Genomic DNA, 17,062 nt, shown 5'->3' on the forward strand with positions numbered 1-17,062 from the left:
ATGTAGCAATATGCGTGGTATTGGTGTACTGTGGTGTGGTGTATAGATGTGCTTAGTATGCATGGAATGTAGTGTTGACATAGTTCGCATGTGAAGGAGTGTGCCTGGCCTGTTCCTTACCGTGGTGATGGTGGGCTGCGTAGTTTCAGAGCTGAGGAGCCAGGCCAACAGTTTGCCCACTTTGACCCCCACCTACGTGAATACAGGCCCAGTATTCAGTATAAATTATTCTGCATAGTTGTGTTAAGGCTGTGGTGTGTGTTAGCCATGCTTTTGATTGAGGGCAGCTGCCATTGGCTCCTCCGGTAGTTGCGGTTCATAATGCCTGATGTCCGTTTCCAGTTTGTGTAGTTCCTTTGGCAAAGACAATTTGGAGCCATAAACCGATTTAATTGTGTGTTCCCATAGTACTACCTTAAAGACAACCCATTCTGTGCCCATTCTGTGCCCGGATCCGAAGTTGTATCTTCGTTGTCTGTAAAGTATGTAGTAATGTGGGTTGAGATGTGAGTACTGAAGGCCTCGTCTTGTAGGTGTCAGTACGGAAGGCCTCATCTTGTAGGGCTTCAGCTGGCAGACACCATGTTGGTATACGCGTGTCCATGTCCCCAAACCAACCAAATAAATAATGGCCAATGATCAGACTCAGTACAGCCTAAGTGTTCTGCTGTGGATACCTTGGCTAGGGCCTCATTACTACCATAGATGAGATCAATCCTAGTATGCAGGTCATGCAACCCAGATTGATGTGAGTACATTCGGAGTAAGAGATGCAGGCTTCTCCATGCATCCGTCACCTCTGTGTTTGAGGCCAAACATCGGAGGTGCTGGGCAAGGGCTGTTGACTGTGCCATGGGTAGTGGCAGGTGGGATTGGTCTTTGTCCGTGTCTGGCACACAATTGTAGTCCCCTCCCCAGTAATTGGAGCCTGTATTTTATTAAATAAGGCTGGTGTGAGGGACTGCAGGAAACAGGCTTGATTGACGTTAGGAGCATACATGGATACCAAAGAAACGGCAACCCCATCTAAAGTACTCTCTAGTATGGTGTATCTGCCCTCTGGATCAATCCTAGTGTGCATGACCTCAAAGCGGGTCCCTGGAGCTATCCAGATGAGGGTGCCCCGGGTGTAAAGAGAATAAGTGGTACCCACTAGTATGCCACTCCATCGTTGGCGCATACATTCTAGATCTGGTGCAAGTAGTTGTGTTTCCTGTAATAATGCTATTTGGACCTTGCGCCTCGTAAGTATTGATAGATTCTATAGCACTTCAGAGAGCTAGCCAGTCCCAGTACATTCCACATTAGCATTGCATGTTGCGTATCAGGACCCATGCGCAGAGTTTACCACAAGAGACTGGCAGCCTGTGAGTGGTATAAGTATTGTCCCACATTTGCCGGTCCTCCCTCCGCCACCCTCCCGTATCTTATAGTTAGGTGAATCGCGACATGTAACTATAGTTTGACACTGTGCATGCAATATAAACAGTAACATAACTGTAAACAAATCCCCCATCCCTGGTCGCTGCACCAATGGGTGCCCAGCCAAATGCGCCAATATGCAGCAAATAATTGTACAACGAAAGTTAACATAATCTATGTCAGATCAGGGCCATATGGGTGGCGTTTGAAGGTGTCATTGGGAGTCAGAGTCTGCAGTGCTGCAGCCTCCAGCCATATGGAAAGTTGTCCTCCCCTCTGGGAGATCATCTTGGGTTACCTGCTGTTAAAGAGTTTGATCCTTGCACCCAGGGGAGAGTGCACACTCCTGGTCAGATCACGACATCTGAAGTTTGGAGGGAAATTCTTGAGTCTTCTCCGAATTAACGGGCAGCCAATGTTGTTGGGCTATCTTGTGCGTCCTCCTCTACATTGCTGCTTTCCGATCTGGGCGGTGATGGTGTTGCCACTCTGTGCCCCACTTCCGCGACCACTTGTGCGCATTCCTTAGCCACCTATTCTCTCGTGGGTCCCAGAGTAGGTTTTTGTTTCTGCTGGCGGTGACGACCTTGTGTTTTCCAGGTTATAGAGACATCTGATTGCACGTGGGCGGGAGGAGTTATTCCTTTGCGTTCTAGCCAATTCCAGTCCTCTTCCGGGATTTTTTGCAGAAAGTGGTGCTGTTGTCCTCTATTATTTTTAATGTAGCCGGGAACTATAGTGCATATTTGAAGTCATGCTCACAGAGACAGCATTTAACGGGGAGAAAAGAGGATCTGTGTTTTCTGTACGTACATTGTGTAACCCAGGAAAATGTTGACCCACAAGTTTTCCACTACCCACTGGCTGTGTGCGCAGGCCACTTGCAGAATGTGATCCCTTTCTCTATAGTTGAATAGGCGGACTACCAACAGACGTGGCGGGTATCCCGGTGGGAGAGGGCGTCCTGGCACCCTGTGGGCTCGCTCTGCCGAGAAGAAGGAGAACCACTTGCCCTGCAGGATTGTTGTGATGAACCAGTCCTGTAAATAGAGTTACATACTGGGTCCCTCAATGCATTCTGACAAACCCCCGATTCAAACCTGGTTTCTACGGGATCTGCCCTCTTGGTCCTCGGCTCGCTGTCGGAGATGGTTCGCCTCTACCTGCAATGCCTAAAGGCGTGTTATAGTGTCTGACACTGTTGGGCTGATTAACGCAAGAGTGGATTCAGTTTGCTTAACACAGTCTTCTAACTTCCTGTGGTCTTCTCGCAGAAAGTTCATATCGATACGGATGGCATCAATCTTGGGCTCTAGAGTGGTTTTAATGTCCAAGACACCAATATTTCCTAGAACCTACATGAGTGGGCCGCCAGTGTGGTTTTGATTGTTTCTCTAGATGGATGCTCCATTGCACCTCCAACAGTGTTATCTTATTTGGTGCGGCCCATACCGTATATATCATTGTCAATTGGAGCGGTACTGCGAGGCCCCACTCCGAGGTGCTGCAGATCTCGTCACTCGCAGTTCCCTGTGCCATGTTTGTGCTGTTGTGCAGGCAGGGGCAAGTTGATGCTATAGTTACTTAAAGAGCAGTCACGGATTGATCCTGGGGCTACGCCTTCAGAGTTTTTGTGGTGATGTGTGGCAATGACTATGTCCAAGGGGTGCCAGATTGTGTTTGTCCGTATAGCTCCTCAGTCGAGTGTGTCTTGCAGATCCACACAGGTAGGGCCCCCTTTGCGGCTGCAGGCCAACTACCCCGTCCTCACTCAATACTGGGAGCATGCCCTCTGAACTCACCGTCTTTGGCTCTGGGGGTCATGCAGGCGAGGCCTAAGTCTGCGTGCCTCACTTCTTAGTGGGTCCCTTCTAAGCGGGGTCACTGAGTTAGCGGTGCTGCGGTGCTGCGGTGGTCTAGATGCCGGATTAGATGCCTGCCTGGGGTCGTATGCCATGTGGTGGAAGTCTGCTGCTTTATGCTCACCCTGTGTACAGGCCTTGTCTGCTCCGCCGCCAGGCTGCCTAAGCGCACTTCGTGCTCACTTGATGGTTTCCGGCTTCACAGTCTCTGGGGGGGGGGGGGGGAGTTCGTCAGTCGGCTGCGTGGGGTACGGGTCTGCTACGGTGATTGCGCTCCAGTCGCGGACTTACTTGTTGCTCTGCAGTAGATGATGCCAGTGTCTTTTCTGCTGGTCGGAACGCCATGACTGGATCGCAGCCCGTGCAGTGGCTGGTTTCTCTGGGGTAAGTCGGATCGTCCCACTCTAACCCGATACTATGGTCTGCTCTGTGTTATAGAGGGAGTGTGCGCGCAGCCCCCCCCGGCCCACTTTTTGGCAGGCACCCATAACAGCACCCTGGCAGCATTTATTTCAAGCAGTCGCCTACTCCCCTTACTTTCTCTGTATTCTCCCCTCGGCGGGACACAAGCAGGGGGAAAGCAGCAGGATGGTTTTTTAAGGCCAGGGCCTGCGGAGCTCTGTGGAGTGCGACTCACTCTAGCGCCATCCTGCACACGCCTCCCCCGAAAAAACTTTAGCGTTATTCATTGTTTGGAATTATTTGGAATTGTTCTCAAAATAGGGCAGCTAGGCTGTGCCTGATTTTATATGTTATTGATTTTCTTTATTCCACAAATTTTTATTGAAACGGTTAAATACACAAAACAGACAGTCGGCGTGTGAACAATAGCTGAGCATCCTCAATGCATGTTAATTAGGAATACAGTTTACATATGATTTCAGGATTGGAGAGATTTGAATCGTTAGCTCAGCTAGGCAAAAGCCTAATAGTTGCACAACCGGTGGGAACTAAATAACCTAAAAGGTTATAGAGAGAGTAAGTAGGGTAGATAGAAGAAGAGACGTGGGAGAGAAAGGTGTGGTGACTGATCCTTGACTAGGATGAGCTGTGAGTGTGGCCGTACTTCGCTAGAGAGTCTCGGCGGAGCAGTGTGATGTGGGGTGGGGGGCTATAAGAAATGAGTACTATGTATGCTTGGTGGTATGTGTTTTGGAAAAACAAAGGTGATGTTCATGGGTGGGGGGGTTGGTCACTTACAAATTTGTATTAAGTTTGTCCCATAGGGCTTTATCAGGCGAACTCCAGGGGTATTGGGTTAAGAGAATGGAGTGTGTGCCTCTAATGTATCTTTGCCACCCCCACCAGGACAGTTGTGAATTGTTTTGTTTGTTCTTTAGATAATGGGCCAGGGTTTTACCAGCAGAGTTTCCTGTACATAATTGTATTGACTTAAATTTAGTAACCCATTGGCCCACACTTGTGCTTAGGAGTTTATTATATTCATATTTGTTCTGGTTTAATGCGCCTAAACAAGGGGAACCTTTGTCAAAGGGAAGCTTGGTCTCCAGTTGTTTGATCTCTATTTTTAGTTTTTCTAGTTGGGTGTTTGTAGTTTTGTTGATGTGGGCACTAATTCCTATTATTACCCCTATCCTTGTAGCTTTGACGGCATCCTATTGTGTTTGAGGAGAAGCAACATCAGGGGGGGTTTTCACAGAAAACATTTCAGATAGCAGTACGGATTGTGTCACTGCTCCGTTTTGTCTTGTAAGATATCTGGATTGAGTAGCTAGGATTTGTCTGCAGGTGTGGTTATTCCCCAGTCGAGGGATGCTAATATGGTTGATTGATCAGAGATTAGTCTGGGTTCTATAGATGTGTCAGATATCATTCTTGACATATTATTGGATACTAGAATATGGTCAATTCTCTAGAAAGATTGGTGGGGGTAGAATAAAAAGTATAGCCCCTTTTATCAGGGTTTTGTATACGCCATGTACTAGAGAGAATTTGGAGCAGATTTTTTAAGAGGTTTGTGGGATGGTGAGCTCTACAGCTACAGTCATTCGAGGATCGAGTGCTAAGTTGAAGTAGCCTCCTATGATCAGTTGTGAATCAATAAGGAGCTTTGATATCAATTTGTCAATGTTTTTCCAGAAGTCATTGTCGTTGGTGTTTGGGGAATAGATGTTTAGTAAATAGAATTCTTTACCCGATTTGGATAATTTATTAAGTGCCGACCTCCCATTTTGGTCCACACTTGTGTCTAACACCGTGATTTTTGCTTGTTTGGTGATGATTGTGATAACTCTGTTTTTCTTTTTGCCGGCTGGTGATCCAATGACCTCAGAAAACCAAGATTCTTTAAGTGAAGAAATATCTGAGAAGGCGAGCTTGGTTTCCTGGAGGAGTATTAGATTGCATGTGAATCAATGATTTTCCTCCACTTAACTAGATGGTTTAACTCTTTAGTGTTGAGGGAGAGGGCTTGAACGTTATCGTTCTTCGCCCTAAGTGGAGGAAGGAAAGGCCTGATACTCATGGTTTGAGATGTTCCCCTCTGGTTGTCTTATATCTTGGATGGGGTACTGTCAGCATGTATAGGTTTTGTTGGCTCCTGTTGTAATTTGGTTGTGAGTTTAGCAAATCTTTGGTATAAGAACAGTCACCTGTGAAGGGGGGTGGAAGTAAGGGACAGAGACAAAGAATTAAAACAATACTAAAGAAACAAATGATGGGAGCCCACCTAATCCCCATACCCACCCTGCCCCCTCCCATCCCACCCTCCCCAACCCTCCATCACTCCCCTACTTGTATTGAAAGGTACATGGGACTAAGAGAAAGAGACTACTCATCCCCATTTCGCCACAATGTATGCTTATAAATGTCAGTTGCACTAACATACTTTTGTGTGACCCTTGCAAAGAGTAAAGTTTTACAGTAATAAAGGTTGGTCATGGTTCCCTAGAGAAATCAAATAGTATCGTCAATGGCATGATAAGTCGATAATAATTAGACAGCATCTTGTATCCTCATATAGCCATAGTATTTTGTATCGATTTGAAATTACAAATAACAGGGTGTGTTATCTTCTCCATTACCACAAATTGTCTCATGCTGCCACACAGGTTATTCTGTTATCCAAAAAGAATAACTAGTAACAATTATACGTTTACGATCAGGATCACCTTTTCTTCAGGGAATGTCACATATGAGTCTAAGGCTCCAGGCACTCAACCTGGAACTGTGAGATAGGTGATATAAGGGATGGAAACATGTTCTTAGTAGTAAACAGATTGTAAGAACAACAATGGTGAGAGTGATTGCCAATTGAAGGAACAGGTTGGCAGGTTGATGAGTTGGGCCGATAGAAGGTTCATGTCATAACACATTCCTTTAACCCAGTGTCAAACATGTCTTATACATTTTAAGGCATAATGTCTTATACAAATTCAATCCTACTGAAGGTGGGATGTTTCATTGCAAATAGTCTGAAAGAGCTAATCCCTCCCCTTCGTAACTAGCCCTTTATCCATGCCACCATCTCTAGATCAGTTGACAGAGGATCACTTGGCACTTCTCCGTGAGGAGGTATTGGTCTCTTGGCAAAGGGAGCCATACAGAGGGTTCCTGTGCCAGAACTAGGTTGTGGTCGCGATTCCTGATACTTCCTGGTACCCAAAAAGGACAAGAGCCTCTGTCCTATCCTAGATCTTCAGGCCCTCAATCTCTTCCTCAAGAAGGAGAAGTTCAAAATGCTCACTCTGGCTCAGGTTTTGTCTGCCCTGGACCCAGGAGACTGGATGGTAGCACTGGATTTGCAAGAAGCTTATTTCCACATTTCTGTCCTGCCTGCCCACAGACGTTACTTGCAGGTTACAGTAGGCCACAAGCACTTTCAGTTTACCATGCTCCCCTTCGGCCTTACCAACGCCCCTCTGGTGTTCACCAAGATGACTGCGGTGATCGCAGCTCATCAGCTCAGGTCAAGGCTATCTCAACGACTGGCTGTTGAAGGCGGAGTAACACCAGGCTGTTGTCTCCCACCTCCATACTACGACGGAGGTTCTGCATTCACTGGGGTTCTCTCTCAGTGTGTGGGGGGGGGGGGGGCCGGCTCCCTCTCAGGCGTTCCCTTTCATTGGAGCTGTGTGGACATAGTGCAGTTTTGGGCTTATCCCCCCGAACGGCAAGTCCAGGATATTCAGGCTATGATTTCGATGTTTCAGCCTCTATCCTGGATTTCGGTAAGAATGACTCTGAGGCTGCTGGGCCTCATGGCCTCCTGCTGGTGCAACATACCAGATGGCATAAGCGGGCTCTGCAGTGAGACCTGAAGTTCCAGTGAGCACAGCATCAGGAGAATCGCTTCAACATGGTCCAGATCTCAGTGGAAACTTAGTAAGATTTGCAGTGGTGGCTCACAAACCATGATTAGGTCAGCGGCAGATCTCTTTCTCTTCCCAACCAGATCTTACAGTAGTGACAGATGTCTCACTTCTGGGATGGGGAGAGGCAGAGATCAGAGGCCTCTGGTCTCTGACAGAGTCTGGGCTTCACATAAACTTATTGGAGCTCCAGGCAATCAGAATGGCATTGAAAGCATTTCTTCCCTCTCTCAAAGGGAAAGATGAGCAGGTGTTGACGAACAACACTACTGTAATGTGGTACTGCAGCAATAAGGGCAGTGTGGGGTCCTGGACCCTTTGTAAGAGGCTCTGCGTCTCTGGACGTGGCTAAAACGCCAGGGCATTTCCCAGGTGGTTCAACACCTGGTGTGCTCTCTGAATGCTAGGGCGGTTTAACTCAGCTGACGGTTCCTAGTTGGTCGCAAATCGCATCTTCATCCGGAGATGGAGCAAGGTCTCTTTTAGCAGTGGGGAGTGCCTTGGTTAGATCTGTTCGCCTCAGCAGAGAACACACAATTTCTACAGTATTGTGCATTTGATTTTTCAAGGCGGAACTAGCTCTGCAACGCTTTTGATCTCAAGTGGATCTCAGGCCTCCTGTACACCTTTCTGCCAATACCACTTCAGCCCTGAGTTCTCAAGAAGATCAAGAGCAACTGGGCCCAAGTAATCCCTGTGGCTCCAGACTGGGCACGAAGAGTCTGGTATCCCGAGCTCTTGAGCATAGCCATCAATCCTTTGATCATACTGCCTCTTCGGAAGGATCTTCTGTCGCAGCAACAGGGGAGGACTCTCCAGCCGAACCTGTCCAGTCTCCACCTCCTTGCATGTCGACTGAGTGGCAGCAGTTGACAGGTTTCGACCTTCCACCTGAAGTCTATGAAGTTATCTTTGCAACCAGGTATCCCTCCACACCTTTACACCTTTCAAGGGCAGAAATGTGTGGCATGGTGCACAGTAAAGTCTGTTGACCCCTTTCTGCTCCTCTATCCGAGGTCCTTCTGTTTATACTTTCTTTGGCCCAGCAGGGTTATGCTTTGGGCACCCTTAAAGGCTATCTTTCTGCCCTATATGCCTTTTTGAGGTTACGAGACCAACCTTCCCTTTTCAAATCTCCAATTGTTAACAGGTTCCTAAGGGCCTTACGGACTTGTTGCCTCCTAGTCCTTTTATCATACCCCAATGGGACTTGATTCTGGTGTTAACATTTCTCATGTGGGCTCCTTTTGAGCCACTACATAATTGTCCCCTTCATATTCTGACACTGAAAACAGCTTTTCCTGTAGCCATTACCTCTGCTCGCAGGGTCAGTGAGCTGCAGGCATTATCATCTAAGCCTAACTTTCTCACGATCTATCCTGTCAAAGTGGTGCTACGCACTAGGGCTTCCTTCCTTCCCAAGGTGGTTATGCCCTTTTATGTAGATAAGGCCATCACCTTGCCTATTTTTTATGCACCTCCACATTCTTCTAAGGAAGAGGAGAGACTCGACCGCCTGGACCCAAAAAGAGCATTGGTGTTCTACCTTGATCTTACTAAAGATCAACTCTTTGTGGGTTATGTGGGTGCAAAAAAATGTCGGGCAGTGCAGAAGAGAACCATCTTCAACTAGAAGTCTCTATCAGATGAACAGGTTACTTACCTTCAGTAAAATATTCTGGTAGAGACATATTCTAGTTGCTGTTTCCTTACCGACCCCCCCCTGCCTCCCCGCTCTGCAAACTGGTTTCTGTTGAAAGCGACTCCCGTTTCAGGGCCTCAGTCTGAGGCACCATTGGTCGGTGTTCTTCATGGTTCCACACTTCTGACGTGGAAAGTCATGAAAAGAAACTGACGTGAATCGTGCGGGGGTGGTGCCTATGTAGGGCCCACAATGTCATATTCAGCGCACACAACGCTAATGACAGATGTGGAACCAAACAGCGCCACCTGAGAGAACGCAGGGGTGCTGCTCAAGAAAAATCTCCAGATCCAGACTGACAACTGGGGAAATTCTAAGGTAAGGAATCTGCAACTAGAATATGTCCCTACCAGATAATGTGTTACCATAGGTAAGTAACTTGTTCTTTAGCAATCACAATTACTTAGTGAAGTCAATACCAACAAAAACATGCTTAAATATATTCAATGAAAATTCTTAGCACAGGACATTTTGATAAGGAATAGCTTCATTAGACATCACCATGTAAAACCTTTTTGTTTATTAGCTCCACTCAGAATCGAAGGGTGCGTTCCAAGGGCATCATATAATACATACATTCTGCAATCCCCATCTAAAAACGTGTCTCTAATTTCTGTATCACAGTCGACTTGTAACACATCCAGTCGCCCATTATAAAGAAATGAGTTAGCCACTCAACTTTACTAAGTTGAGTTCTTACGTCACAATTCCTATTGCCAGAGCCAGCAGCTGAAGTGTAAAATATGTCAGGTCACGAAGCATAATTAAAACAGCTGTTTAAAGAACAAAACTGAAATGTTGTTTTTCTTTCTTCTACCCTATTTTTCCAGCTGTACAATGACAATCAGACGGGAGATATTTATGGCAGCATGTTTTTTGCACTCTATATGTAATAATAAAAAAGTTATAATGTTTCTCCCTTTCCACACATTTCAAGCTACTGTGCCTTTTTTGCTTTTAAAACAATTGACTGGTATTAAACTAGTTCTAAAATCGTTTTGCAACAAATAGTTAACGGTGTTTCCGATGTGTTTAATTTTGCACAAGAAATTATATTTCTAATGTTCACTTTTCAAACATGCTGTCTCTATTATATGAAAGAGCTATGCACCAAGGATTTAAGTGGTTTGTGATAAAGATGCTGGTGTGACCATGTTTTTTAAGGATTAAAGTACCCTCTACCTTTTGCCTCCTTTCTCTATGTGGCCATGGAACCCTCGGTGGCTTGCCACATTGTAATAATGTTGGCAGGGGGTACTTTATCCCAAATAATATGCCACTTCTATTATGATTAACAGTGTGGGGGAAAAACATTACCTGGTATGACTCGAAAACTAATGACTGTCTCGTTTTAAATCTTGCAGGCAGCAAAAGCATGAACAGACCCCAAAAGGTTGCTAATTTATTAAAAGGTCATGAAGAAACACCACCGATTAAAACTTTAGTATCGAAAGCCAGTGCAAAAGTGACCCATAACTCTCACATGGAGATAGACTCAAGAGGCCAAGATTGGTCCATCGCCGGAGAACAACCTGCTCAATGTGAAAGCAGCTTTCGAAATCGGGGACTTTTCGATGTATATCTGGGAGGCTCCAATGTTGGGAACTCAGAAAAATATAGTGAGTGTGAGAGCAATCAAACCAATTCACAGTTTGCTAGTTACCTTCCAAACACTCAGCAAAGCCAGAATATGTATACTTTTCCTGAACGTGATGAAAACGTCAGTACTGCAGGTGAGCTTGGGGGGCAGATACGACCCACTTCAAGAGAAAGGACATATGCCTGCACTGAATGTGAGAAACGTTTCTTTGAGAAGAGTCATCTAATCACCCACTATAGGACGCATTCAGGGGAAAAGACATTTGTATGTACCTTCTGTCACAAAACCTTCAATCGCAAATATAACCTGGATGGTCACGTAAGAATACATACTGGCGAGAGACCTTACAAATGTAAAGAATGTGAAAAAGACTTCAGTAGAAAAAGTGATTTTAATCGACATCAAAAAAAACACGCAGGTAGCTAAACAACAAATCCTTAATTTTATAAGTTAAGAAAAAGAAAGATTCGAACAACAGAACTGGTGAGACAGCAGGCAGAGTGAAATAAGTAAAGATCAGCAATTCCATAATATTCAGGAACTACAAGAAATGCCTGCAGCAAGGATAACTGATGCCCCAGCAGACAGTCCGAAGGGTTCAATTTGGCTTTAAGAAACACATAAAAAATATGCAAATTAAGACTTTGCAAAACATCTTTCAAGTCAATATCTTACCTAATTTCAAAATCGAATGATGCTGTGATACAGGATTTATCTACAAAACACAACTGTAATTAAGACAAAGCCACTTTATAATCTGAATGCTGTAAAATGTCTGTACCATATAAGCAGTGGACCACAATTGAAATACAATTGCAAAACAATGACGTCGTGGGGCGTTACTGTAGCTCAGTACTCTGGCTCATATTTAATCACGATATTTCCTTCAGATCTCAAGTGCCCAAATTTCACCCACGTGATTTTACTTTTTAAAAGTATTAAAGAAGGTTCTGTTTCTTCCAGCAGACGTCCGCTTCACAGTTTTTCAGCTGATAGAAATCGGTTTGGTTATAGCATCTCAATCTAGTGGTACAGAATACAATGGCTCTATTAAAGCTGGTTGCAGAACTTCCATTTAGTTTTGTTTAAAACAACTTCATTGACTTTCAATTTCGAAACGTCTTTAGAAGCATTTAGGAGGCTTGACGCCCGTCATAATCTGTAATATATCCACAGCATGTTCTGTTTCCATCATCCTGAGTGCTGCCTTTGCTCTCTTTCATCTTAACTTTCGAAAATGTCTCCTGAGAATCCCAGACTGGTGTATAGTTTGTTCTTGTTTTACCGCAAACACATTGAACTCTCTTCCTCGTGCTATGGAGATAACCACCAATCTTCTGGCTTTTTCAGAAGTAATCAATAATATATATTTTTAGCTTAAAGCTTTCACTGGTCTGTACTTCCTGCAAATACCTGTGCCCAGACACCCCAACAGGTCAGTCAGCTATCTTTACCTGCATGACATTTTAATGTAACTATACTTTTAAAAAGTAATAACTGTTTGATGATCTTTTTATATTGAATTCAATACATTTTTCATACACTCTCTATCGGTACATATATGCACAGTCCTGTGGGTGGAGTTGGGGAGAGAAGAGGAAGCGTTTCATTAATCCGGGGGGGAGGGCTTTCTGTGCTCCCCTGTTAGAAAAAAACACAGAATGAGTCTTGGTTGCTGCTGCAGCCAAAGCATCGTGCAATTTCTCCGATTTGTTAACCCTTTTGCTGCCAGGTCTTTTACCCCTCCTGTGCCGCGCCTTTTTTCGGCTATTTGGGGCAGCTTGCGCTTAGGCCCTCATAACTGTTTGTCCACATAAGCTACCCACGCCAAATTTGCGTCCTTTTTTTCCAACATCCTAGGGATTCTAGAGGTACCCAGAGTTTGTGGGTTCCCCTAGAGGAGACCAAGAAATGTTTTTTGTTTTTTTTTAATGGGAAAAAGGGGCTTCAGAAGAAGGCTTGTGGTTTTTTTCCCTAGAAATTGGCATCAACAAAGTGCTTGCGGTGCTAAAATAACCATCTTCCCAACTTTCAGGAACAGGCAGACTTGAATCAGAAAATCAAATTTTCAACACAGTTTTGGCATTTCACTGAGACATACCCCATTTTTACTATTTTTTGTGCTTTAAGCCTCCTTCCAGTTAGTGACAAAAATGGGTGTGAAACCAATGCTGGATCCTGGAAAGCTAAACATTTCTGAAAAGTAGACACAATTCTGAATTCGGCAAGGGGTCATTTGTGTAGATCGTACAAGGTTTTCCTACAGAAAATAACAGCTGAAATAAAACAATATTGAAATTGAGCAGAAAAAAACAGCCATTTTTCTCCACGTTTTACTCTGTAACTTTTTCCTGCGATGTCAGATTTTTTAAGCAATATACTGTTACGTCTGCTGGACTCTTCTGGTTGCAGGGATATGTAGGGCTTGTAGGTTCATCAAGAACCCTAGGTACCCAGAGCCAATAAATGAGCTGCGCCTTGCAATGGGTTTTCATTCTATACTGGGTATACAGCAATTCATTGGCTGAAATATAAAGAGTGAAAAATAGGTATCAAGAAAACCTTTGTATTTCCAAAATGGGCACAAGAAAAGGTGTTGAGAAGCAGTGGTTATTTGCACATCTCTGAATTCCCGAGTCCCCATTCTAGCATGTGAATTACAGTGCATTTCTCAAATAGACGTCTTTTTTACATACTGTCTTACATTTGGAAGGCAAAAATGTAGAGAACGAAAAAGGGCAATAACACTTGTTCTTCTATTCTGTGTTCCCCCAAGTCTCCCGATAAAAATGGTACCTCACTTGTGCGGGTTGGCCTAGTGCCTGCAACGGGAAATGCCCCAAAACACAACGTGGACACATCACATTTTCCCAAAGAAAATAGAGATATTTTTTACCAAGTGCCTAGCTGTGGATTTTGGTCTCTAGTTCAGCCGGCACCTAGGGAAACCTACCAAACCTGTGCATTTTTGAAACCTAGACACCTAGGGGAATCCAAGATGGGGTGAGTTGTGATGCTTTCACCAGGTTCTGTTACCCAGAATCTGTTGCAAACCTCTCAATTTGGCAAAAAAAACACTTTTTCCTCACATTTCGGTGGCAGAAAGTTCTGGAATCTGAGAGGAGCCACAAATTTTCTTCCACCCATCATTCCCCCAAGTCTCCCAATAAAAATGGTACCTCACTTGTGTGGGTGGGCCTAGTGCCTGTGACAGGAAAAGCAACATGGACACATCACATTTTTACATTGAAATCTGTCTTTTTTATTTTTGCAAAGTGCCTAGCTGTGGATGTTGGCCTTTAGTTCAGCCGGCACCTAGGGAAACCTACCACACCTGTGCATTTTTTTAAACCTGGACACCTAGGGGAATCGAAGATGGGGTGAGTTGTGATGCTCTCACCAGGTTCTGTTACCCAGAATCCTTTGCAAACTTCAAAATGTGGCCCAAAAACACTTTTTCCTCACACTTCGGTGACAGAATGTTCTGGAATGTGAGAGGAGCCACAAATTTAATTCCACCCAGTATTCCCCCAAGTCTTCCGATAAAAATGGTGCCTCACTTGTGTGGGTAGGCCTAGTGCCCGCAACAGGAAATGCCCCAAAACACGATGTGGACACATCACATTTTCCCAAAGAAAATAGAGCTCTTTTTGACAAAGCGCCTAGCTGTGGACTTTGGCCTCTAGTTCAGCCGGCACCTATAGAAACCTGCCAAACCTGTGCATTTTTAAAAACTAGACACCTAGGGGAATCCAGGATGGGGGTGACTTGTGGGGCTCTCATCAGGTTCTGTTACCCAGAATCCTTTGCAAACATCACAATTTGGCAAAAACAACACTTTTTCCTCACATTTCGGTGACAGGAAGTTCTGGAATCTGAGAGGAGACACGAATTTCCTTCCACCCAGCGTTCCCCAAGTCTCCCGATAAAAATGGTACATCACTTGTGTGGGTAGGCCTATTGCCCGGGACAGGACATGCCTTCAAAACACAATATGGACACATCACATTTTCCCAAAGAAAATAGAGCTGTTTTTTACAAAGTGCCTAGCTGTGGATTTTGGCCTCTAGTTCAGCCGGCATCTAGAGAAACCTACCAAACCTGTGCATTTTTAAAAACTAGACACCTAGGAGAATCCAAGATGGGGTGACCTGTGGGGCTCTCATCAGGTTCTGTTACCCAGAATCCTTTGCAAACCTCAGAATGTGGCCCAAAAAACACTTTTTCCTCACATTTCGGTGACAGAAAGTTCTGGAATCTGAGAGGAGCCACAAATTTCCTTCCACCCAGCGTTCCCCCAAGTCTCCCGATAAAAATGGTACATCACTTGTGTGGGTAGGCCTAGTGCGCGCATACGGAAATGCTCCAAAACTCTATGTGGACACATCAAAATTATCAAATACAAAACTACCTGTTTTTACGCAGGGCCACCTGCATTTTTGGTACTGGGCTCAGCAGCCATATAGGGAAACCTACCAGACTCAAACATTTCTGAAAACTAGACACCTGAGGGAGTCCAGGGAGGTGTGACTTGTGTGGATCCCCCGGTGTTTTGTTACCCAGAATCCTCAGCAAACCTAAAATTTAGCTAAAAAATCACATTTTCCCACATTTCTGTGTGGGATCACCACACTAAGAAAAAAATTCCTACCACCCAACGTTCCCCTCAGCCTCCTGGTAAAAGTGATACCTCACTTGTGTAGGTGGGCTAAGTGCCTGTGACAGGGAAGAGCCAAAAACATGTCGAAATTGAGGGGGACTCAAAGCGGGTCCAAAAGGCCAGTTTGAAAAAAACATTTTTAGGCTGACAAGTGGGGCAGAATTTTCATTGGTATAGATGAGACAATGCGCGCCAAAGGCAAGCCCGTCTGCACCCATCCGCGCCCAGCGCCGGAACCCCTGGTTCTTGCCCCCCCACCGCCGCTACACCCGACTCCGCTAGGACGCCACCACCCTCCACGCACTCAACACCGGCCGCTCATCCGCCTGCCATCAAGCCACCCCACAGTTCACCCTCAGACCCTTCTCCTGTCGGAACTGCACCTTCACCAGCCTCTACGCAGACGACACACCCACCAAGGCAGGACGCACCCATCTCAGATGCGTCCTACTCAACACCTGCTCTGTCCACGAGCACTCTGTCAAACTTTGGAATCTATTCGACTCAGCTTCCCCAGAGGTCGCTTCCTGACCGAGACCTGGATGAACCCCTTCTCAGAGCCCGACATTGCCATAGCCATCCCGGACGGCTACAAGATCACCTGCAGGGACCGCATGTAAGGAAATGCCTCCTTGGAATGGTTACCCCCTGACTTTTGGCCTTTGCTGATGCCAAGTTATGATTTGAAAGTGTTCTGAGGCCTGCTAACCAGGCCCCAGCACCAGTGTTCTTTCCCTAAAACTGTACCTTTGTCTCCACAATTGGCACACCCTGGCATCCAGGTAAGTCCCTTGTAACTGGTGCCCCTGGTACCAAGGGCCCTGATGCCAGGGAAGGTCTCTAAGGGCTGGAGCATGTCTTATGCCACCCTAGGGACCCCTCACTCAGCACAGACACACTGCTTGCCAGCTTGTGTGTGCTGGTGGGGAGAAAACGACTAAGTCGACATGGCACTCCCCTCAGGGTGCCATGCCAACCTCACACTGCCTATGGCATAGATAAATCACCCCTATAGCAGGCCTTACAGCCCTAAGGAAGGGTGCACTATACCATATGCCCCTACAGTGTCTAAGCAAAATCTTAGACACTGTAAGTGCAGGGTAGCCATAAGAGTATATGGTCTGGGAGCCTGTCAAACACGAATTCCACAGCACCATAATGGCTACACTGAAAACTGGGAAGTTTGGTATCAAACTTCTCAGCACAATAAATGCACACTGATGCCAGTGTACATTTTATTGTGAAATACACCCCAGAGGGCATCTTAGAGATGCCCCCTGAAAACATACCCGACTTCCAGTGTGGGCTGACTAGTTTTGCCAGCCTGCCACACACCAGACATGTTGCTGGCCACATGTGGAGAGTGCCTTTGTCACTCTGTGGCTAGTAACAAAGCCTGTACTGGGTGGAGGTGCTTCTCACCTCCCCCTGCAGGAACTGTAACACCTGGGGGTGAGCCTCAAAGGCTCACCCCCTTTGTTACAG

The 17,062-nt window shown here is 45.6% G+C and overlaps 1 protein-coding gene across 2 annotated transcripts in view; it reads left to right on the forward strand.

The window, feature by feature from the left end:
• Positions 1–14,674, forward strand: part of LOC138304340 (zinc finger protein 468-like) — a 127,309-nt gene extending 112,635 nt beyond the window's left edge. For both annotated transcript variants that reach the window (XM_069244309.1, XM_069244308.1), the window contains exon 10: positions 10,682–14,674. In XM_069244309.1, the coding sequence (XP_069100410.1) occupies positions 10,682–11,343 (662 nt within the window). In that variant the 3' untranslated portion in view covers positions 11,344–14,674. The remainder of the gene's footprint in view (positions 1–10,681) is intronic.
• Positions 14,675–17,062: the final 2,388 nt, after the last annotated feature.

The sequence above is a fragment of the Pleurodeles waltl genome, chromosome 7, assembly GCF_031143425.1.
Source record: "Pleurodeles waltl isolate 20211129_DDA chromosome 7, aPleWal1.hap1.20221129, whole genome shotgun sequence".
Lineage (NCBI taxonomy): Eukaryota > Metazoa > Chordata > Amphibia > Caudata > Salamandridae > Pleurodeles > Pleurodeles waltl.